Genomic DNA, 22,380 nt, shown 5'->3' with positions numbered 1-22,380 from the left:
CTCCCTCTCCCTCTCACAGGGATGGCACAAAACTTCCTATAAAGCTAAAACTTATATGAAGGTGACTTATATAAGCTGTGCAGTATTATATAACTTATCACCCACCTCAGCTGGCTATAGGCATATACAGTCTCTCCTCGACTTACGATGGGGTTCCGTCCCGACGACCAGGTTGTAAGTCGAATTAGTCGGAAGTCGAAAAGGTGAAAATAATATAGAAATTCTAAAATGGGTGTTTCTTTTTCTTCTCAGCACCACAAAACTCTCACTTTTATGCTTGCCAGCCATTTTAAAGGGAATTACAAACAAAATTTTTGTCGGTACACAGCGCGATCACTAACGTTGGGACTCAAAAATACGTAATGTTAAAAAATATTTTATACGACCATGGCCGTCGTATGTCCGGGTTGTTGTAAGTCGAGGAGAGACTGTATATACAGGAGTTGTATATGCCAACTATATACTTCCACATAAAAGATTTGAAGCAAACTTGTAATACTGTACTGTACTTATAAGACGCTACAATGTCCCCCATAATACACAGTTTCAGAACAGCACTAAAAGCTTAATAAATCTTCTAACATGGCAAAAAATTCAGCCGGTTTTATTTTGTTCAGTACTTGTGGTTGTGTCACCAACTGTACACTGGAGGTCACTTATCGTCATTCCCTTGTACATAATTATTTGCACCTGAATAGCCCTATGAGGAAATTTTCAGGAGTAATTTTTTTTTTTTTTTTATTTGAAAGTCCACAAGAATGGGCATTGTTGGAACAGCCAGCCTACCCTTCTTCACCACAACTGTTTATATCTATTTCTACTGTATTTATATTAAGCACACATTACTGTTTCTTCTGTCTAGTTACTCATCATCAGCATAGTAGTGAAAATATTTAAATTACTATATAAGAGTATTTTATAAACCATCACACTTCCTATATTTTCAACCTCAGGACTGGAACTGCCGTGACTCATCCTTACCCTTTCCCGATATTTTCAAGAGCACGGCCAGGTAACGCGACTGTACCGCCGCGCATGTGTGTATGGGTACACTAATGTCCATTTTCTAACCTCATCACACGGGGAGGACTCGACCACACACACACACACAAACGCACACACTCATACCTAACATTCAACGTACAAAATTATCACCTCCTACTGCCTCTCTCTTCACTTGGCTTGAGCAAGAGCCTGTTCCTCCTCCTGGTCCTCCTCTGAAGACACTGGCTGGCCATGGATGTAAATAGGTGAAGCTTCTCCCCTCACCGCCTCGCCTGTCAAGTGTACGCTCACGATGTCTGACCCTGGGATCTCAAACATGGCATCCAAGAGTAGGTTTTCCTGGAAGAATAACAAGGAATATTAATTATCACCATTATCCTGCTCCTCCTCTTTCTATTCTCCTGCTCCTTCTCTTCTTCTGCCTCCTCCTCTTCTGCCTCCTCCTCCTCCTCTTCTGCCTCCTCCTCCTCATCTTCTGCCTCCTCCTCCTCTTCTACCTCCTCATCTTCTGCCTCCTCTTCCTCCTCCTACACTATACTACTGGTGTATCAACTGATCCATCTTGGAATGTTCACTTGATCAATGGTAAGTACAGGTTGTACCTCTCTAGTCCGCCATTCTGTGGTCCGGAACGATTTTAGTTTGCCCATGGAGAAAATTAATTTGAGTTTGGTACTTTCGATGGTTGGCTAAATTTTGCCTTATTTACCCTAATTTTTTGGCGAATCACTGCCTGTAATAAAGCAACATCCTAATAAACCAACGAAAGTAACACAGATAAAGTTAAATAAAAACTAAAAACACTGAAAAAGAGTTTATGTTGTACAGCTTCAGCTAGAGTTGAACCTGATGACTTGCCAACTTCGTCATCCGAGTAAAAACACACACAACAACATTGGCTGTCCTTATGTTTTCAACTTTACCACCACTGGTGGGTAGAAGTTTTGTTTTAAATTCAGAAACATTACTTAAAATAAATATGAGCAGTAAATAAGTGTTGCTTTCATATTCTTATGTAGAGTAATGACGATATGTTTTCACATGTGCTCACTCACATGAGGTCAGTCTCACTTTTTTTTTACCATTAATGGTTAGTTACTTTTATTGTTCCACTTATTAACATTAAACAACATTACTTAAAACATCCATATTATTTTTTTACATTAATTTTACTTCAGCTACAACCATGGTCTTATTTTCTTCAGTTTTATATGTAGAACCAGTCAGTCACTGGTTTTGTAAGCATTAATGAAAACAATGCCGTCTCGTCTCCTCGTGTGTTTTAATATTCTACGTATTATTAATGAATTGTATTGTTCATTTTACACACATAAACATTAATTCAATCAAAAAATCATTGTACATAAGAGAAATGAAGCTGTTTACACGATTGTGCACGTCTGAACGTTGGCGGGCCGCTCAAACCCGTTGAAATTCGAGTTTCCGCCGTCAAAATTTTAAATTGTGTAGTGTTTTTTGTGTCCAAATAAAAAATGTTGAATTAAAAACACGCAAAATTTGAGAACCTACTGTACAACATTTAACCCTTCAATATGTCTTCAAAGAGACCAAAAAGCAGTGAATGTGGTGCTAGTGCTTCCAAGTCACTATCTATCCTGGAGAAGGGTGAATTTCCATGGTCCGGCACAGGTCAGGTCCCGAGGTTGCCGGACTAGAGAGGTACAACCTATATAAATAGTTGTAGTTTTTTGACCCAACGCCACAAAACAAATTCAGTAAAATACTCCACAAATATTTATCCCATTATTGTATCCGAGAGAGAGAGAAAGAGAGAGAGAGAGAGATATAAACAAATAGTTATACTTTACCATAATAGCACGTAGACCCCTGGCCCCAGTCTTTCTCTCCATGGCCTGGTGTGAGATGGCCTCCATGGCATCTGGTGTGAAGCTTAACTCCACCTGTGAGAGAGAAGACTGTTACTGCTCACTCCCACTCACCAAGGTTGACCTCTCCCACTCATCAAGGTCGACCTCTTCCACACTTCTCTATTAGCCGCTATACTGAACTTACTCAGCCTCTTACACAAATGCTACATCAACTTAACCATTGTCCGAAAGTGCCTTACTGTAGTGTCCCAAAGTGTCCTACAGTAGTGTCCCAAAGTGTCTTACAGTAGTGTCCCAAAGTGCCTTACAGTAGTGTCCCAAAGTGCCTTACAGTAGTGTCCCAAAGTGCCTTACAGTAGTGTCCCAAAGTGCCTACAGTAGTGTCCCAAAGTGCTTACAGTAGTGTCCCAAAGTGCCTACAGTAGTGTCCCAAAGTGCTTACAGTAGTGTCCCAAAGTGCCTTACAGTAGTGTCCCAAAGTGCCTTACAGTAGTGTCCCAAAGTGCCTTACAGTAGTGTCCCAAAGTGCCTTACAGTAAGTCCCTTACCTTAGTGTCTGTCCCAGTAGCCTGGACAGTGTCCCACCTTAGTAGTGCCTTCAGTAGTGCCCACTGTCCCACAGTAGCTTACCCCAAAGTGCCTTACAGTAGTGTCCTGGTCTACCGATACCTACCCCAAAGTGCCTTACAGTAGTGTCCCAAAGTGCCTTACAGTAGCCTGCACCACACACACCTTACCTTTACCCTGGGAGCATCTGGAACTGAGGCACCAGGGCATTCTTGGGCTCGGTGAGGATCCTGACCAGCATGATACCGGTCAGGGAGTGGAAAGGCACCAGAACGGGAAACCGACCCACGAATTCCTAGGAAGAGAGACGGAGGGAAGGGTTAGGGAGTGTATTGAAGCGTCGGTCTGTCGGATTAGGCCGTTAGGGTCTATTAGATGGAGGTTTTTATGTCTAATGGAATAATACCTTTCTGACCTGTAGATAGTTAGAGTAAGGATTCATTGTAATTCTGTCGTGCCGAGTGGGAGTACAGTACACAGATGATGATTAGAGTACAGGTGTTAAGGTGTTACAGGAGGAGAGTACAGGTGTTAAGTAGGTGTTAAGGTGTTACAGGAGGAGAGTACAGGTGTTAAGTAGGTGTTAGGTACCATTCATTACTCTCTCTACCTCCCGTCATCCTAATCTAAGGCAAGCAGCAATAAACTCCTAGGCTTGTCTCTTGGTCGATGTAACACTTCTTTCCTTCACCTAACACAGCATAAACTCACCCCTGAGCTATGTGGGGAGAATCTGATCTGAATTTGAATCATAATAAAAACTTGACAGCTATATCACAGCATATAAAAGTTCACCAAATACCAAGCGAATTTTATCATTACATCAACTAACTCGAGGATATATTATTAATTTACTATTTTACTATTTTAAGTCAAGACTATTTGTACCTTCCTCATGTTGTTAGTCAAGTATCTTTCAGCTAAAAAGTTCTGGGATCAAGAAGTTTCAGTAAGTGGCTACTATTATCAACTGAGGAACCATGTAGCAGTCCATGGTAGAGTGCATATGTCTGTTTGGTTATGGTGTTTTTAACTTTCTACAAATACTAAACCTGTACATTAACTTACTGCATTATTGTCTAACACTCACGATGTTTATTAAGTCATTGTTTTCCTAACATCACCATATAAGTTACTCCTCAAACTCACTGTGGACAAGTTGACTCATCACTCACTCACACCACCACACACACACTTACGCACACCACTACATTCACTCACTCACTCACACCACCACACACACACTCACTCACACCACTACACTCACTCACACCACCACACTCACTCACATGCTTCATTGTACAGTTTCTCATCCTTTACTTTCATGTAACAGATTATTTTGTAAAGTACATCATTCTATAAACTAGACTATTTCATAAAGTAGATTTTCAGTTGACAGATAAACCGCACAGCGAGAAGAAGCCGTGAGAGGTCAGGTACTGTACACAGTGTCCAGTTTACAGTACCAGGGCTTAAATCCTCACTTACGGGAATCATTCCAAACTCGATGAGGTCCCTCGCTTCTACTTTAGTCAAGAGAGCGTCCTTCTCCTGGTTGTCTTCCTCGGCGTCGGTGCTGGCCGTCTGGTGAGCCACGTCCGCCTGTGATGCTGCACGGCGCCCCACTGACTGACCCCCAATACCAAAGCCTAGATACTGTAAAGAATCATTTAGGTTTGGATGATAAACTTAGATACAGTAATGTGGAGGTTCTACTTGTGCTGATATAATACTGTACTGTACTGTACACTATCTTCTGGCATTATCTTGATCTACTGGACAATGGCTGTAAAAAATTAATACTATAGTAATAATTATAATACAGTACAGCACAGTAAAAAATAATAATAATAATGAATGATGACAATCAGAGAGTAAATTATCTCAGGGAGTTGTGACTCTCCCCTGACAGTTGTTACCAACAGGTTAGGAAGAGCATCCAGTCATAAACTTTGCTTCAAAATGCCAAGTGGCAACAGAGTCAACTGTATTTTCTGGGCTGGTGAGCTGCCTGCACAGAAGGTACCTGGCTGAGCACTTTATAGGCTGGTACTTCTGCTTGATCCTGTGAGGCCCCAGGACTACTCAGGGTCACAAGCATACCAGTACAGTACACAGGTTTGTAATGGTGGTAGAGGATTGGGGGGGGGGGGGACATCCTACTCTAGTTGTTAACACCAACCATGACAAACATTACAATGAATAAACGTAAACCTGCCACACAAAAAACACCCACACACACACACAACCATACACAAATAACGCTAGAAGTTGCATGCGATCAAAAAAGAAGTAACCAGACATAATTAAGTTCAGACATGATATTCTGAACAGTGTGTGGAGGAGCAGTAAGGATCAAGGAGACATTGACCCACAGAAAGCTGATGTCTATTACGTGCAAGAAATAAGATGATTGAACAAGGATGATCACTAGCAAGGAATGATTGATTGATTAAAAGATGTAATGGAGGGGGAGTGAATCTGGAGGAGTTGGTGTGAGGAAAGTGCTACAGTAGAGGTTAAAAGGGTCATAACTGCGTACCTTACAAGTTAGGCTGAGTGAAGGATGAGTTGTGTGAGAGAGATACTTAACATAACCAACTATTACTCAAAAAACAACAAAAGGCTTCACATTCTACTAACTTACTTGAAACTGTGGCATGAAAATAAAAGAAATCAACAGGACATGAGAACACATCACAAGGGGCAAATTTACTTTAGTTATGTCAGTGACGGACATTGAACGAGACCGATTTATTTTGTTAATATTAGCTGGTATGGTTAACCTCAAGATTACCCCCGCCCCCCCAAGTGCTCACCTGAAGATTCATCAAAATTGCTTACCTTAACATTTGCCCCTAAGTACTCACCTGGGAGGTGGAGAGGGGGAGATGGAGGGAGGTGAGTGAGGTGGGTGGAGATGGGGGAAGGTGGGGGAGGTGAGGGGAGATGTGAAGGTGGTGGGACATGAGGGAGATGGGGGAGGTGGGTGGAGATGGGGGAGGTGGTAAGAGGGGGGAGCTAATCTTCAGGTGATCCACACAGGTTACAGGTACGCAAATGTTTTCATTCTTGGCCGTCACTTGTTACACTTCAAATCAACAGCAAGAATTAGCTTAAAAATAAAAAAAAAGTATACTTGTGGAGGAATGACAAAAAATGACATTTATATCCTTTTTGACTATACAGTCCCCCACCCTCTATTATTCGTGGATGACACCCTGGATGTACCCAAGAATGTCTAAGGGTAGTTTTAAAGTTGCTGATATTTTGCAGCTGGGACAGGGAGCCATTCGTTCTAGAGACAATTATTTCCTTTACCTGTACTGTATATACTGTATGTGTGTGTGTGTAGACACACACATATATATATACAGTACAGGTAAAGGAAATAATTGTCCTAAGGTCAAACACATAAAGGGAATATACTGTACATTTTCTTGAACACAAGTATAAATGTCCCCCCCCCCCAGCAAATGTTATTCCTGGATTTGGCAATTCGCAGCCATTTTGAGAATCTAATCCTCGCAAATTTTGGGGGCCCCTGTACTGTATGGTGAAACCTTGATATAATGGACTTTGGGGGTTCACATCTAACAGACCCTCGATGTAACGGACTTTCATCTTCATAGAGTTTATTATATGGAGGTTTCACATCTAATAGACCCTCGATATAAAGAACTTTCCACTCCATATACTGTAGTTCATCAGATGGAAGTTTCACATCTAATGTATATATGATCGTGTGAGCATGTAACAATAGAAAAAATGAAAGAAAATTATGAATATCTACCCAAAAATTACTCCTTGAAAAATAACCCCAGCAAAACAGACAGCCAGGCTTGGAGCGGTAGGGAGGTAGTGAAGAGTCTGGTGTTACAATTATAAACACAAAACTAATATAAAATAATAAATCCCAAAACTACAAAATCTTATGATAGATATAAAGTAACGGCCTATATGGTAAGCCAAAAGGCTGAAACAAACTCTCATTTGTGTGTGTCTCTTGTCCCAGCATTCATACCACCTACCTTATGTTATTTAATAATTGTGCCATGTCAAACATCATTTGTATACAATCTGGATAAAAAAATAGAGCTAAAATCATAAGGTAAAAGATAATGTACTGTAATCATGTATAATACTTATTGATAAAAATAAATACCCGGTACTAAGATTTTATTTATTTCTAATATTTTAACAATTGTTTTATCTTTTCCTACATTCAGGTTTAGGTTAGGTTAGGATAGGTTGTTTAAACAGTAGGTTAAATAAGCTCTGGTGGGGGCTTAATCTTTACATGTTCCTCCCTATACAGTGCAGGACCATAAAAAATAAAGCACCAACTAACAGCAGCAACAAGAGACCATCTGACTCACACCAACCTTCTCGTTGTTTCTTCTGGATATCACTCGGTCCAGACCATTGAACGCTCCCGAGGCCACAAAGAGTATGTTGGTCGTGTCCACCTGCACCGTCTCGCCCCGCAGCTTACGTGGCGAGTTGCGTTCTGGCACGTTGACGATGGTGCCCTCCAGCATCTGTGGGTGGACGGCGAGGCGCACGGGTTTAGTATTTATTGTTTATATTCATTTATACTTTGTTGATCACCTGAACTAAACCTCCTCCAGATTATTTCACATCCTCCTCCACTTCATGACATCAGGTAACGAGGAGGAGTTTTTACATCCCAGAATTTGTTCATCGTGTTCTTGTTCTCTTTGTGATATTTTTATTAATATATTACATTTACACAACAAATAGAGACTAAACATTGCGCTCCTTTTGACTTAAATCCCCGAGAGAACAAACAGTTGTGTATCATTGTAGTAAATACCCAGTAAGGAGGACAGAAGTAATGAACAAATGGGAGTAAAACACAACATTAACCTAAAGTATCTCAAAAAAATATTAATCCTCATTAACGTTGTACTTAACACACAATGTATTATGCAGCCAAACATACAGATGATTTATGAGTAATGGTGTAAACAGAAGAGAAATAAACAGTTGGAAATAGAGACATACCCCAGTAAAGTATGTATATTATGAGACACGGGAAACTTAATCCAGCAAGAAACATTTACCGTGACATTTACCAGCAGAGCCGTCCCTAGGGCATGGCAACCGGTGCGACCGCCCTAGGCCCCGCGGCCCTTACCTCGCCCAACACCAGAATTAGTGACCGCATTAAGCTGACCTCACCTTACCACCCAGATTCAGGAGACCACCTGAAGGATTAGTGATAAGCACTGTTAGGCAATGCATCTGCTGACATGAGGTCAAAGGTAAGATTAAGCCACCCCATCTATCAGACTCTCTCACAGCTGCACTAGATAGAATTAGCCTCCATATTATTAACTGTAGAGGACAAGGTTATGGAGCAAATATGACGGGACAAAATAAAGGTGTACAGCGACGCATCCTCCAGATAAACCCCAGAGCCTTTTTCACTTCATGTGGCTGTTACAACTTAAATCTGGTACTGGGAGATATGGCCAAGTCCAGCTCAAAAGCTATGACATTCTTTGGAGTTGTACAGCGAATTTATAATATATTTTCCGCTTCTACTAATACATGGCAAGTGCTAAGAAGGCATGTTCCCTCTCCGAGTCCAAAACCATTATCAGAAACTACTGTAGGTGGGAGTGTCGAGTAGAGTGAGTGAAAGACATCCACTACCAGACAAGTGACATGAGGAATGCATTACTTGATGTTGCTGAGGAATGCAATAACTCAAAAATCAAAAGTGAAGCGGAGTCCTTGGCCTGTTACGAACTACAAAACTTTGAATTTCTTTTAGGAATGATCGCATGGTATGACATCCTGTTTGCTGTAAACACTGTGAGTAAGACTCTTCAATCCAGAGAAATGCAGCTAGATGTGGCTGTCAAGCACATTCAAGGAGATCCTGCAGAAATACAGGGACACTGGATTTGCCTCACAGCCAAGACGACAGCAGAAGAAATAACATCTGAGATGGAGGTTGAACCTGTGTTCAAAGATTGCCGAGTGAAAAGGAAACAACAATAACTTCCATCTAACAGTGTGGATAATTAACAAAACTCCGCTGAGAAAACATTTGAAAGAAATTACTTTTGGTTACTGTTGATCAGGCATTAATGTCACTGACGACAAGATTCAATCAGATGCAAGAATATGCCAGTAACTTTGGTCTCCTTTACGAAGTGAAGAAACTTCGAGAAATGAAAGAGGGCAACATGAAAATACAGTGTATAGCTTTGGACAACTCACTGAGTGTTGGAGATTCTCAGGATATTGATTACGAAGACCTATTGTCAGAGCTTCATGTATTCCGAGAACTCATTCCCCAAGAAACAAAAAGTGCACTTAAGTCCTCCAGTTTCTAAAATCTCCTGATGGTTCCTTCCCAAATACAGAAATTGCATCAGAGATTTTGTTGACAATTCCAGTCACAGTTGCATCAGGAGAGCGAAGTTTTCCAAACTTGAATTAATAAAAAACTATCTAAGGACAACTATGACTCAAGAGAGGTCGAGTGGACTGGCTATGATCTCCATCAAAAAGGAATTGGCAGCAAGTTTGGATTATCAGGATCTAACATCAGAGTTTGCTGCAAAAAAGGCGAGGAAAGTGAATTTTAGAAAGTAGACAGCTGTGCATATGCTTGAGTGTGAAAATAAACCTGTTCTTTATTTCCATGAAAACATACTGATGCTTAAGTTGACAAAATTATTAAATAAACATGTTCGAAATATAAGAGATGTAAATTTCACTTCTTCTAGTTTTAGACTATAACAGTAAATTATGAATGCATACTATATAGTTGTTACAGTTCACAAATATAAGATATACAAATTTCTCTTTTAGAATATGTTATAACATAATAAATTACATAATACTTGGCATAGTAACAGTATGATTGGGGAATTAATAATATGTATATTACAGTATGTGTGTAACTACAAAAATATAAATAAATTTTAACCTCTTATTTCATATAAATATATATACTGTATATGCAAAGGGGCGCCGCAGTGGATGAATTGCCCTGAGCCCGCAGCCCCCTAGGGACGGCTCTGTTTACCAAAGGCAATACTGTATATGAGGCGCTCCAATTGAGTAACGAATCAACCAATGGCGCCCAAATCAGTTTCTTGTTTCAACAGGAAGCCCGACTCTTTCTCTACCCAATACAGGGTTTACTCGTCATCCTTCTGTTGAAACAAGAATCTGATTTGGGCGCCATTGGTTGATTCGTCACTGTCAATCTGAGCGCTTCATATTACACAGTATACAAATACATGTTTACATTCACAAATTATGAATCCAACTACAGTACTGAGAATATCAAATAAAAATCATTTCATTAGTAAAGATAACATTACAGCATGATGGTGGAGGTGCAGAAGGCTGGAGGTGTAATGCTGTAAACTCTCACGTGAGCTTTGTAACCATAGCCTAGAGCAGAATCTATCAATGCAGGTAGAGTAACTGGCAAGCGGACTGAGGTGTTGGGTTAATCTACAGCTCTTTTACTGTCTACCACAAGTCTTCCAAGATCGAGAAAAGGTCTCGTTAGTGTGTGTTGGGAATCTTTGCGTTACATCAGTGGTTAGTGGGAGTGTATGTATGCATATATTTCACTTCTATATAATAACAGGTGTTGCATTGTAATAAGCTGAAGGTGGAACGCATCTTCAGGTGAAATAAGCTGGCAGGAGTGAGGCATGGAGTGAACCTAGCAGGTGAACTAAAGTGAACCAAGTCGGAGATAATTAATGCTAAAAGGTTAAGCTAAAATAAAAATAACGGGCAATAAAACAAAAAAAAGGAAATAAATTGACGGAAAATAAAAACAAAAACAAGAAATAAATTGACGGGAAAAAAAATTTACGGGGAAAAAGCAAAGAAAAAACAAAACATAATAAAACAAACAGAATGAAAACGACGAGAATAAATCAACCAACGTATTACGGCAGAGAACCGACCTTAAGCATGCCCTGTTGTACACCTTCGCCGCCCACGTCCCGCAGCTGGTGTATTCCTGGCACCGCCCCGATCTTATCCACCTCGTCCAAAAACACGATCCCTGTTGGAGAGGAACAGTTGTCTGAGGTTATCGAGTATCTCTTTTGTTTTCTTTATTTATTTACTCTTTTCTTCCCTTTCTTTTTTATTTTCTCTACCTTTTTTCTTTCTTTCTTTTCTCCCTCTTCTTTCTCACTTTTCTTCCCCCCCCTTTCTCTCTCACTGCTCTCTCTCTCATATAGATAAGAGAAAAAAGAGAGAGAGAGAGAGAGAGAGAGAGGGGGGGGGGGCCCGAGGTGTTGATAGGTTTAGTTTATAATAGTTATTAAATGAGACACACAGGGCAATGGTTGAGAGACGTGAGAGAAGAGGAGTGAGTAAAGCGAGAGAAGTGAGAGAAGAGGAGTGAGAGAAAAAGGAGCAAGTGAAGTGAGAAGCAGAAATAAGAGATGGAAAAAGTGAGACACCCTGTACAGTGTGTGTGTGTGTGTGTGTGTGTCCTACAAGACAACCTGTACAGCAGACCACATACTAGACCCCAATCAGTAATCGTTGCAATAATTCACGTCAGCTCACCCGTTTGTGCCTTCTCGACGTTGTAGTTGGCGTCCTGGAGCAACTTGGCGATCACCGACTCTATATCCTCGCCCACATAACCAGCTTGAGTGAGTGTCGTGCAGTCACATATGGCGAAGGGCACGTCCAAACACTGGGCTATGGTCTGAGCTAATAACGTTTTGCCTGGAAGAGAAAACAGAAATACAATTTGGTGGAAACTCTTATGTAATGGATTTATCTCTCAATATAATGAGGTATATGAGGGTATTACATCTTAATGGACCCTTGGTATAATGGAGTTTCATATCAATATAGTTTATTAGGAGGTTTTACATCTAATGGACCCTTGATATAATGGACTTTCCTCTCCATATAGTCGGTTAAATAGACGAGTTTACCGTACAGAAATAAAATAAACATTGTAAACACAGTCAATAATGTGAAGCAATGGGACAAAGCCTATAGGGCAAAACTTCTGAATAGTGTATGTTGCTCTGTCTAGGTATTTGGAAGGCAGAGTCTGACAGTGTTTACAGGACAATGTGGCAAAGAGCACACTAATATTTTCTCTAAGTGTGATTAATATACAGTAATATCTTTAATGTGTTTCCTGGAGTGGGGTGGGGGTCTGCCTCTATGCAAAACTTGACCAATACAGTACTGTACTCTTAATACCCAGCTGCTCTCTTAGCTATAAACAAAGCTTCCTGTCTTTCAGTGTCACATTACACATCCACCTCCCCATTCACATTATCAGTTTGCTCAGGTCTGTGTATGTCATCCTCTTCAACTGCCCAGGTTTCACTTTTCACACCAGTTACCGTACATAAATCTTCCCTTCAACATAGAGTCAAGGTCCTGTCACTATCTATAAAGGTACCAGCTTCCCCTAAATCAGATGAATGGGCCAAAAAAAAAAATAGTGTAGGCAAGAGATGGGTATTTTTTCCCCAAGCTCAAAGTAAGAGGAGCTTCCCTACACAAAGTCAGGTATGGTAAAGGCAGTATTAGGGTGTTAAATCACCATAAGCTGGGGTGCCTAATGCATTTAATAAAGTAGAGTAATGATGTACCTGAACCAGTGGGACCAAGGAGGAGGATATTACTCTTCTCTAGTCTCAACAAGTAGGTGGTGGCATCCAGGATATCTGAGCCGTGGGAGTTACTGGATAGGGGTCTCTTTGTCTGCTGTTGCTGCTCCATCTGCTGCTGAGGATCTTGCTGCTGCTGTTGTTGGTCAGTATTCTGGAAGCCACTCACACCTAATGCGTGACTCTGGCTAATGCCCGCAATGTGCAACAGATCTGAAGGAGAGATGAAGCTGATGAGACGCTGTGGGATGTGAGATTATCCACATTTTTAAACACAACTTAATCCCCCAATCCTAGACTGCAAGAAGGAGCCAGAGAGCCACCCTTACACACACCCAAGTGCAGCCTAAAAATACTACCACAAGACCTACGACACACAGCCGGTAACAAGAACACACAATACACTACCCTTCCTTCCCAGACCATCCTTCCTTTTCCCAGACTCTCCCACCCTCCTTTCCCAGACACCAAGACGTAACTACTCTACATAAAGCTACTACGATAATACAGTAAAACCTCCCTATACTGGACTTTTCTCTCCATGTAATCTGTTAGATGGAGGTTTCACATCTAACAGACCCTCGATATAGAGGACTTTCATCTCTATATAGTTCATTAGATAGGAGGTTTCACTGCACAGAAAACCATAATTCAAGTAGTAATTATACACTGGACACCTACCTAATGTCCTAATTTCTAGCAGCAGTAAATAAAAGCTAAGTATTAGTTGATATGTAGATCAATACTACAGCACATCTATATTTAATTGCTTACCTAACCTAACCTAACTTAACCAAACCTAATCTAACAAAGTAATCTAAAATAACCTAATCTAACATAATGTAATCTAACTAAATCTAACTTAACCTTGCTAATTGTGGTCTACATTTTAAATCGCTCTTGGAGATTACACGCCCTAGTTTATTTCACCTTATGATTAAATGACCGAGTGCTACCTTAGGGGGGGGGGGGTTAGGTTACATTTGGTTAGGTCAGGTTAGGTTTGATTAGATTAGCATTGAGGTGTGTGATCATCAGGTGAACTAATCAGGAGAGTGTGATCTTAATGTGTCCACCAATCCTAGATTAGGTTAGATTTGGTTAGGTTAGATTAGATTTGGCTAGGTAGGTTAGGTTAGTTAGATTTGGTTTGGTTAGGTTAGCATCGAGGTGTTTAATCATCACCCTAGGCTGGGAGACAACAAAAGGCGAGGGGATACCATGCGTACCCCTATTGGTGAGACCCTGAGGAATATTGGCAGAGTCGAGGTGCAGAGGATCAGCCTTAGACTGTGGGATGTTGTGATAGATGCGCTTGTAGTGGTTGTAGACGGCAACACTTAATACCTTCTTGGCTCGCTCCTGTCCGACCACATGTTTATCCAAGTACTCGTAGATCTGAATGAATAAATAAATGAATAAATAATATCTAAATAAATAAATAAATGAATAAATAAATAAATGAATAAATGAATGAATGGATAAATAAATAAAATGCAACATACCTAATTTAAGATGTTAAAGTACAGTTGCCAGCAAAAGCTCTCTCACGGCCCTGTGTAGCAAGTTGTGAGAGGAACACTTTTGCTGGCAACTGTACCTGGATTGTATGAGTGTATTATTGATTGTAAGTGTGTCATGGAAGTGTCATAGTCTGATAAATGAGTTTTCACAGCATTACACCGAGGCCATAACTGACTAGCACTGACTTTCTTCGGGGGTGGCGGAGGTCTGCGGTTGAAGTTTGCCTTAGGGTCTTCTCTCTTCTCCTTTTTCTTTCTCTTCGAGTCCACCTCCGACAGCACCACGAAGAAGTGATGACATTTCTCGCACTTTACGAAGCGAGTAGAAGCTATCGAGAAATATGAACGGTGTGAGATTACTCCTACACATCTCAAAGTGGCTAATAATATTCCTACACATCTCAAAGTGGCTAATAATATTCCTACACATCTCAAAGTGGCTAATAATATTCCTACACATCTCAAAGTGGCTAATAATATTCCTACACATCTCAAAGTGGCTAATAATATTCCTACACATCTCAAAGTGGCTAATAATATTCCTAAACATCTCAAAGTGGCTAATAATATTCCTACACATCTCAAAGTGGCTAATAATATTCCTACACATCTCAAAGTGGCTAATAATATTCCTACACATCTCAAAGTGGCTAATAATATTCCTACACATCTCAAAGTGGCTAATAATATTCCTACACATCTCAAAGTGGCTAATAATATTCCTACACATCTCAAAGTGGCTAATAATATTCCTACACATCTCAAAGTGGCTAATAATATTCCTACACATCTCAAAGTGGCTGTAAGAACATTCCTCCACATCTCCCATGACAGACTATCTGCCAACATCTCTCCTACACACACTTACATACAAAGGTCTCAACGTGGGTACAAGGATCACCACACTTGGGACAACACAACTGATTCTTCTCGTTCTTCTTCTTCTGTGTGTCCTTGTCGCTGCCACCATCGTCCCCGCCGCTGCCATCCGTTGGGGGCCCGGTAGAGGACTGGCAGCTCACGGCAGCAGTAGATACGGGCCGCACGAGCACCAGGGAACACCTCTTGGGCTGGTGCTCTAACACACGTACACACAACAGACCTGAGCAGGGAAAGCAGTCGATGAAATGAGTAGTTTGTACCGTAATGCATTAAAAATCATTGGGTAAAATAAGCAGGGGTGTCTAGTCTTCAGGTGATCCTCCTGTCATAAGCACTTACCATTCCTATTTATAACATTTGCGTTCTTGACAGACAGAAGACGTTGCAGTGACCGCGCTCCCCATCTGACGCTGGACATGGCTGCTGTGTTGCTGTTATGACTTTGTCTCTTGAGGACCAATAATGGACGAACTCTTGACACTAAGGGGTGTGTGTGTGTGTCTCTCCTTCCTGGGTTCTAATCTGCAAAAATTATGAAGTTTATTATAAGGTAAATATATTGTTAATGTTCAACCATAAACTGAAAAAAAAATAAATAAAATAAATAAGATATGTGAAATTTAAGTCCCCCACAGTGATGGGCTCAGAGCACTTTAGTTCTAGGTGTGGAAGTGACCTGAGCTGGTTAGTGAGGTCGGATGGGGGAAGAGGATTACAGAAGAGAGGTCAAAAGTCCCTAAATCTGGTCACCCTATCGGCCAATCAAGTTACAGAAGCAGCTAACAAAGAACAGACGTGTCTTGTGATATGATTCCTGGACAGAAACAACGACATTGATGGAGTTTGTGATCCATGATGAAGAAAGTGATGGAGAGACACTGGCAAACACTACATTACATCTCAACATGGTGAGATGCAGAACTCAGCCCTATGGTGTGGTGCTATGGCAGGCAAAATAAAACTTGTGACAAGCTGAATTCTTACTTTATATCCCAAAACACACATACAGCCACTGTGCTTCACCCATCCTGAACCTCCGTGTGGTGAGAAGTCTTAACATCAGAGCCAAGTAAAATATGACGGTCTTGTTTTGTGTGCATGTACAGTATTGTTTAATACAGTACAGTACATTACAATACAGGAATACAGTAGGTAATCATAAGTTCAGGATATATAATAATAATGCATTGCCGTGGATCATTTACGGTGAACGACACTACCCAGTACAGTACATGCTCATGGTAGACTAACCTTACCCGTAAGCTCCTTTATCCTGGGCTTGTCTACCATACCCCAAGGTTTTTCTTTATGTTGTTACATGGAGCAAAGCCACAATCACTATATAAGCCACTTTAAATCTACAAATAACTGATGAACATGAAAATTTACACAAGATTTTCTTTTCATTTGCATCTGTTAACATCACTGGCAGCATTGATGCCAAGTTAGACTCATAACTACCCGCATCTCCCTCGTCCTCAGGGCCGTCCCTAGGAAGGTGCGGGGCCCCAGAATAAATAAATAAATAAATAAATACGTATATATATATATATATATATGTGCTGCGATGAATTCGGAACAATATTTGTGTGCTGTTTGCTATAACGCGATCTGTCTGTTATGCTTGCCATGTTATAACTTACATGTTATCAACCTCAAAATCAAGTTACATTCATCCTGTACATTATTAGACATCAAACTAGGCACCTGAGTCTACAGCTCACAGGACAGGACACAACCACAAAACTCAAAAGGCATGAGTCACAGCTCACAGGACAGGACACAACCTGATTTCACTGGTTACTGACCCTGGTGGACTGGCTGTGTGGAGTGGAGTGCAATGGATTATGGAGTCAGATTATGCGGTCAGAGGAACCCACCCCCACCAACCCCCATGGGACTGTCGCTATGGATGGTAAGGTTACGGTTGCAATGGTGGCGTAAGTCGTCAGGTCAGATTAACCAGTCAACAGGTAATGTGTCCGAGGTCACTGGGTCTAGTGCTGGGCCCCGCAGGACCCCCACATGCGCGCGGCCCTGGACGGTCGCCCCTGTTCGCACCCCCTAAAGGACGGGCCTGCTCGTCCTCACCCAACCAGGCCGAGCTGTGAGCTGTTATGGTTATTTTTCGACTCATATTTTGGTGGATACTGTGTATACTATATGTAACTTTCTTCATATTTCTTTTTACTCAATTTTATGCACATATAATTCTACATAGCTAAAGAATGTGCAAAAAAAATTAAAGTAAAAAAATAATTATCATTAAGTCAAAAATATAAAGGGAATCAACTTTTCTTCATGTGCGGAAGTTAGTACACTGACTGGGGGAGCATAGTAAGGGAGTCCCATTGCTAGGTGGTAGGTAGAGGCAGCATCCCAGCTGGACTGTGTTACTATGGTGAGCGTTGAGGCCGACCAGCCAGCAACCATTCCTGAGACTGTGATGAAGTGTACACTAACTCATTTTTTTATGCTTTTGTAATTTTGAACACTGTACCATACACAACAAGCAGAAAATAAATTAATAAATAATAAATCAATGTAGTATTAAGGTTTTATTCATCATCCTCAAAGCCTAATAAATAAACAAACTTATTCTTCATATTATTGTACAGCGTCTTCATTGTACAGCGTCTTCATTGTACAGCATCTTCATTGTACAGCATCTTCATTGTACAGCGTCTTCATTGTACAGCGTCTTCATTGTACAGTGTCTTCATTGTACCGAGTCAAGGGATAACGTAAATCCAGCGTAAAAACTTAAGGGAAGAAACAGAATGCCACTCCAATCTACCTCATCAGCCGTGCCAGTTCCCAATGTTTTATTTTCATTGAGAACTGCACCGTCAATGGTTTTTGTTTCGTCAGCGTCTACGCAACGGTTGAGTTAAACTTTTATTTAATGATCTCAGTTGCATTTTTTTTAATCCAGATTGTATACAAATGATGTTTGACGTGGCACAATTATTAAATAACATAAGGTAGGTGGTATGAATGCTGGGACAAGAGACACACACAAATGAGAGTTTGTTTCAGCCTTTTGACTTACCATATAGGCCGTTACTTTACATCTATCACAAGATTTTGTAGTTTTTTTTTTCCTTTGTTTTTAGTAAATTATACTTGTTAGAATTGCACAAAATTTTAATTAGTATATTATTGGGTTCATTTGGGGACTGCATGTGACCCAAGGCATAATTAATGTTAAATATGACTTCCTTCCCCAGTAACATTCAGTAACATGGACACTTACGATGCAGGATTATTATTATTATTTTTATTATTATTATTATTATTTTAGGGGTGGGGGGGGGTAGTACTTGACTATCCTTACCTGGAAAGTTATTAAAAATCATTTCTCAGGTATGACTTGACATCACCAAGAAGATTAATATTTTTGTGGTAGCTCTACACTCACTCTCACCTGCCTACTAGAGTATACAGTACACATGTGACTATAGACTGGATAACACTGTGAAGATCATACTGTATACTGTACAGTATCTGGGCCAACAGATGATAATTTAGATTTTTGTACCTGTATCAGTATAGATAACAAGATACAGTAGTCATTTCTCTCTATCACAATGTAAAATACTATTCTAGTCAAGTGGTTATTTTCCAAACTTGTGTGGGCTAGCCATGATTACCTGATGGGCAGATGTTAGGTATAACCAGAATGAGATGTCTCCCCCACACACACCACCACAAACCCAGAAAATACATGGAAGACAAATGGACCAACACAACTCTGCTGACACAGTTGCCATCAGCCATATTGTAGAAAAATATAAATGCCTGTTGCCATCCCTAACACACTAGGAACAGCTGGCAAGGCAGTCACAAAACTCTCAGATACTCAAAAACTTCCTGATGATGCAGGCAACAAGTCTTCCTATCACCTCAAGATTACACATCCTATTTTATTTCACCTCAAGAACTCCCACCCCCAGTGGTTAACCTTAGGTGATCCATGCTTAATATTATTTTTTTGGGGATTACCCGGCACAGGTCACTGACCCACATCCCACATCGGGGTCTGGGGGGGGCGAAAATGTAATAATAATGATGATGATAATGATAATAATAATAATAATAATAATGATAATAATAATGATAATGATAATAAATAATAATAATAATAATAATAATAATAATAATAATACAGTAATAATAATAATAATAATAATAATAATAATAATAATAATAATAATAATAATACAGTAATAATAATAATAATAATAATTCATAGTACAGGTAAATAAAATTTTTAATAAAAAATACAAAATTTAAAATAAAATAATAAATTCATAATGATGAGAATAATAATAACAACACTAGAATAATAATAATAAATATATAAAAAAATGAAAAAAAGATCGAGTGAGAAACAATACAGCTACTCCTCGACCTACGACCACCCGGACATATGACCGCCTCAGTCGAACCAAAATTTTGTCAAATTACGCATTTTCGAGTTCCAACGTCAGTGATTGTGCTGTGTAGTGACAAAATTATTGTTTGTAATTCACTTGAAAATGGCTGGCAAGCTTAAAAGTGAGAGTTTTATGGTGCTGAGAAGAAAAAGAGACACCCATTTTAGATTTTCTATGTATTATTGAAGCATTTTCCACTTACGACCAGTGTGAAATATGTACCTGAAGTGCAATGTTTGTGTGACGGAATAACATACTTATGTAATGAGATGCAACCATTATAAAGTGCTGCATTACATTTCATTATTTCATAATCTTTTTTTGTAATCATAAGTGAAGCTAAAATTTTATACAACTCCCCCAAACTGTGTTAAATTCAATTCTATCTTTATTTCATTCGGGGGGCCCCCTTGTCTGAGGGGGGCCAGGGCCCCTCCCTTAATCCGTGAATGGTTGGTAATAACGCTGTGACAACAGCTACCTATGCATGGTACATATACTAATAGGTATAGATTATCTCTTGAATTAAGTGCAAGTAATCTTGGTTACGAGTTAACTTTTTTGAGTAGGATTTATCTTGGGTATGAGTTGTCTTGGGTTACAGTCCATATTGGCCCACCTCCAACTAGGACCATCAAATACCAACTCGGACCGTCTCAGATAACCAACTCGGACCACTTAGATTAATGAACTCGGACTAAAAAGTAAAAGTAATAGTTTACACATTTTTGCCTGAATGATAAAATTACAATGATAAAAAGCAGCATAGATTTGTTATTATTTATCTTTTCATTCTATCTTATTAAGATCACTTTACCTGGAGACCTGACAATGATAACCTCCCAAAAATGACGGTTGAGGATGACCTGATCACGAGATCTGAGGTTGATGAGTTCCACAACAATTTAAATAATGAGTTATTTAATGCACAAAGGCAGAACATACCACGCAGAAAATTCATTTCAAACAACAATTCCCCGAAATGGATAAATAATTATTTAAAGAATATTATTGGACAAAGGAAGGCTATAGGTAGGAGAATAAATCATGGTGAAGTTTACCTCCGTGATTATTATAAGGTATTGGCCAGTAGGGTTAAGACCGAGATAAGAAAAGCAAAGAGGAATAATGAACTGAAGGTAGCAAGGGAGGCAAAGTTAAACCCCAAGTGATTCTTTCAAATGTATCCAACTAAAACACGAGAAAAGATTGGACCAATACAGTCAGACACCGGCAAGCTAACAGATAACGACGGAGAAATGAGCTATTATGTGAACAGGTATTTTTCAACAATTTTCACCACGGAAGATTTAAAAATGATACCCGAGGCACCGAGTATATACAGATAGTGAAGAAATAAATTAAGCGAGATAATAGTGACTAGTAACGATGTTAGTAAGCAAATAGACAAACTAAAGCCTAATAAGTCACCTGGTCCCAATGAGATATTTGCCAGAGTATTAAAGGAATGTAAGGAAGAGCTTAGTATGCCCTTAGCAAATTTGTTTAACATGTCATTAAAAACAGGTGTAGTACCAGAATCCTGGAGGATAGCGAATGTAATACAGATTTTCAAGAAGGGAGATAGATCACTATCCTCTAACTACCGTCCAATCAGTTTAACATCAATTGTAGGCAAATTACTGAAGCAATAATTTCAAACCCTACTCAAAACCACCTGGAGAAGCTTCTTGTTTGAAGCGTGCAAGGTGGGCCGAGTTAGTAATGTGTGGGCAGGAGTTGGTTGTGTGGGCCGAGGTAGTAATAAATGGGCCGAGTTAGTAATAAGTGAGCCGAGTTGGAGGTGCACCGTTGTCTTGGGTACGAGATGAACCTAACCCACACAGACATACACACACACATATACAGCCTTCGGGTTGCAGAATTTTTTTCAATAAACCGTTAATTATTATTATTACACATACTGTACATATATGCATAAATACATATATAGACACACACATACATACATAGACAAACGCACACACATGTACATACATAACCACACATACAGACATACGCACATACATAAACAAATACATACATACGCACACGTAACAGCAACTTACACAACATTCAAGGTTATCCAATCTCCCATGATTAATTAGCTCACAACTCCTAACCTATAACCAGGACACAACATTAATGATAACACTAATAAACACTCAGGAGTTATACCACAAAAACATTATATAATTACCTCTTAAACTGGATATGGTTGATGGTGTCTTTTTCTCCCACAAGTGATACTACTTCCGTTACTTCACTACACGGTTACTTCACTACACGGTTACTTCACTACACGGTTACTTCACGACAGTATGGAGGGATGGAGTGTTAGTTATGAGTGGTGGTGGTGAGTACAGAGATATATTGTTGTAAATGTTTATATAAGAGGAAGAACGTCTCGTCCTTCTCCTCCTCTTTGCTGTCACACTACTGCTGCCTCTCT

At 39.9% G+C, this 22,380-nt stretch overlaps 2 protein-coding genes across 6 annotated transcripts; both read right to left on the bottom strand.

Moving 5' to 3' along the window:
- Window positions 1–588: 588 nt before the first annotated feature.
- Window positions 589–2,948, bottom strand: LOC121879792 (ATP-dependent Clp protease ATP-binding subunit ClpX-like). Its single transcript, XM_042386582.1, has 2 exons — window positions 2,835–2,948; window positions 589–1,344 (listed from the first exon to the last, which is right to left on the bottom strand). Exons 1-2 carry the CDS (start codon window positions 2,898–2,900, stop codon window positions 1,174–1,176), a joined length of 237 nt encoding a protein of 78 aa, XP_042242516.1. The 5' UTR covers window positions 2,901–2,948; the 3' UTR covers window positions 589–1,173.
- Window positions 2,949–3,584: 636 nt separating this feature from the next.
- Window positions 3,585–22,378, bottom strand: LOC121879791 (ATP-dependent Clp protease ATP-binding subunit clpX-like, mitochondrial). Of its 5 annotated transcripts, XM_042386578.1 has the most exons (12): window positions 22,129–22,378; window positions 15,829–16,011; window positions 15,476–15,709; window positions 14,794–14,936; window positions 14,314–14,482; window positions 13,067–13,297; window positions 12,012–12,176; window positions 11,396–11,496; window positions 7,808–7,963; window positions 6,070–6,075; window positions 4,911–5,078; window positions 3,585–3,717 (listed from the first exon to the last, which is right to left on the bottom strand). In XM_042386578.1, the coding sequence occupies exons 2-12, from the start codon at window positions 15,905–15,907 to the stop codon at window positions 3,595–3,597; spliced, it is 1,575 nt and encodes a 524-aa protein (XP_042242512.1). In that variant the 5' UTR covers window positions 15,908–16,011; window positions 22,129–22,378; the 3' UTR covers window positions 3,585–3,594. The 5 variants fall into 5 exon arrangements, with proteins under 5 accessions (XP_042242512.1, XP_042242510.1, XP_042242515.1 ...); XM_042386576.1 differs by lacking the exon at window positions 6,070–6,075 and having other exon boundaries at window positions 7,802–7,963; XM_042386581.1 differs by lacking the exon at window positions 6,070–6,075.
- Between the last annotated feature and the right edge of the window lie 2 nt (window positions 22,379–22,380).

The sequence above is a fragment of the Homarus americanus genome, unplaced genomic scaffold (assembly GCF_018991925.1).
Source record: "Homarus americanus isolate GMGI-L3 unplaced genomic scaffold, GMGI_Hamer_2.0 scaffold42643, whole genome shotgun sequence".
Lineage (NCBI taxonomy): Eukaryota > Metazoa > Arthropoda > Malacostraca > Decapoda > Nephropidae > Homarus > Homarus americanus.
This window is presented reverse-complemented; position numbering and strand designations above follow the sequence as displayed.

Excerpts from the sequence above, each read along its gene's own strand:
- LOC121879792 (XM_042386582.1), bottom strand. The coding sequence starts at position 2,900 with ATGGAGGCCATCTCACACCAGGCCATGGAGAGAAAGACTGGGGCCAGG. Across the intron at positions 1,345-2,834 it reads GGGGTCTACGTGCTATTATG|GAAAACCTACTCTTGGATGC; the intron begins GTAAAGTATAAC and ends TTATTCTTCCAG.
- LOC121879791 (XM_042386576.1), bottom strand. The coding sequence starts at position 15,907 with ATGTCCAGCGTCAGATGGGGAGCGCGGTCACTGCAACGTCTTCTGTCT. Across the intron at positions 5,079-7,801 it reads GAAACAACGAGAAGGTTGGT|TATCTAGGCTTTGGTATTGG; the intron begins GTGAGTCAGATG and ends GATTCTTTACAG. Across the intron at positions 3,718-4,910 it reads TCGAGTTTGGAATGATTCCC|GAATTCGTGGGTCGGTTTCC; the intron begins GTAAGTGAGGAT and ends CTCTCTTCCTAG.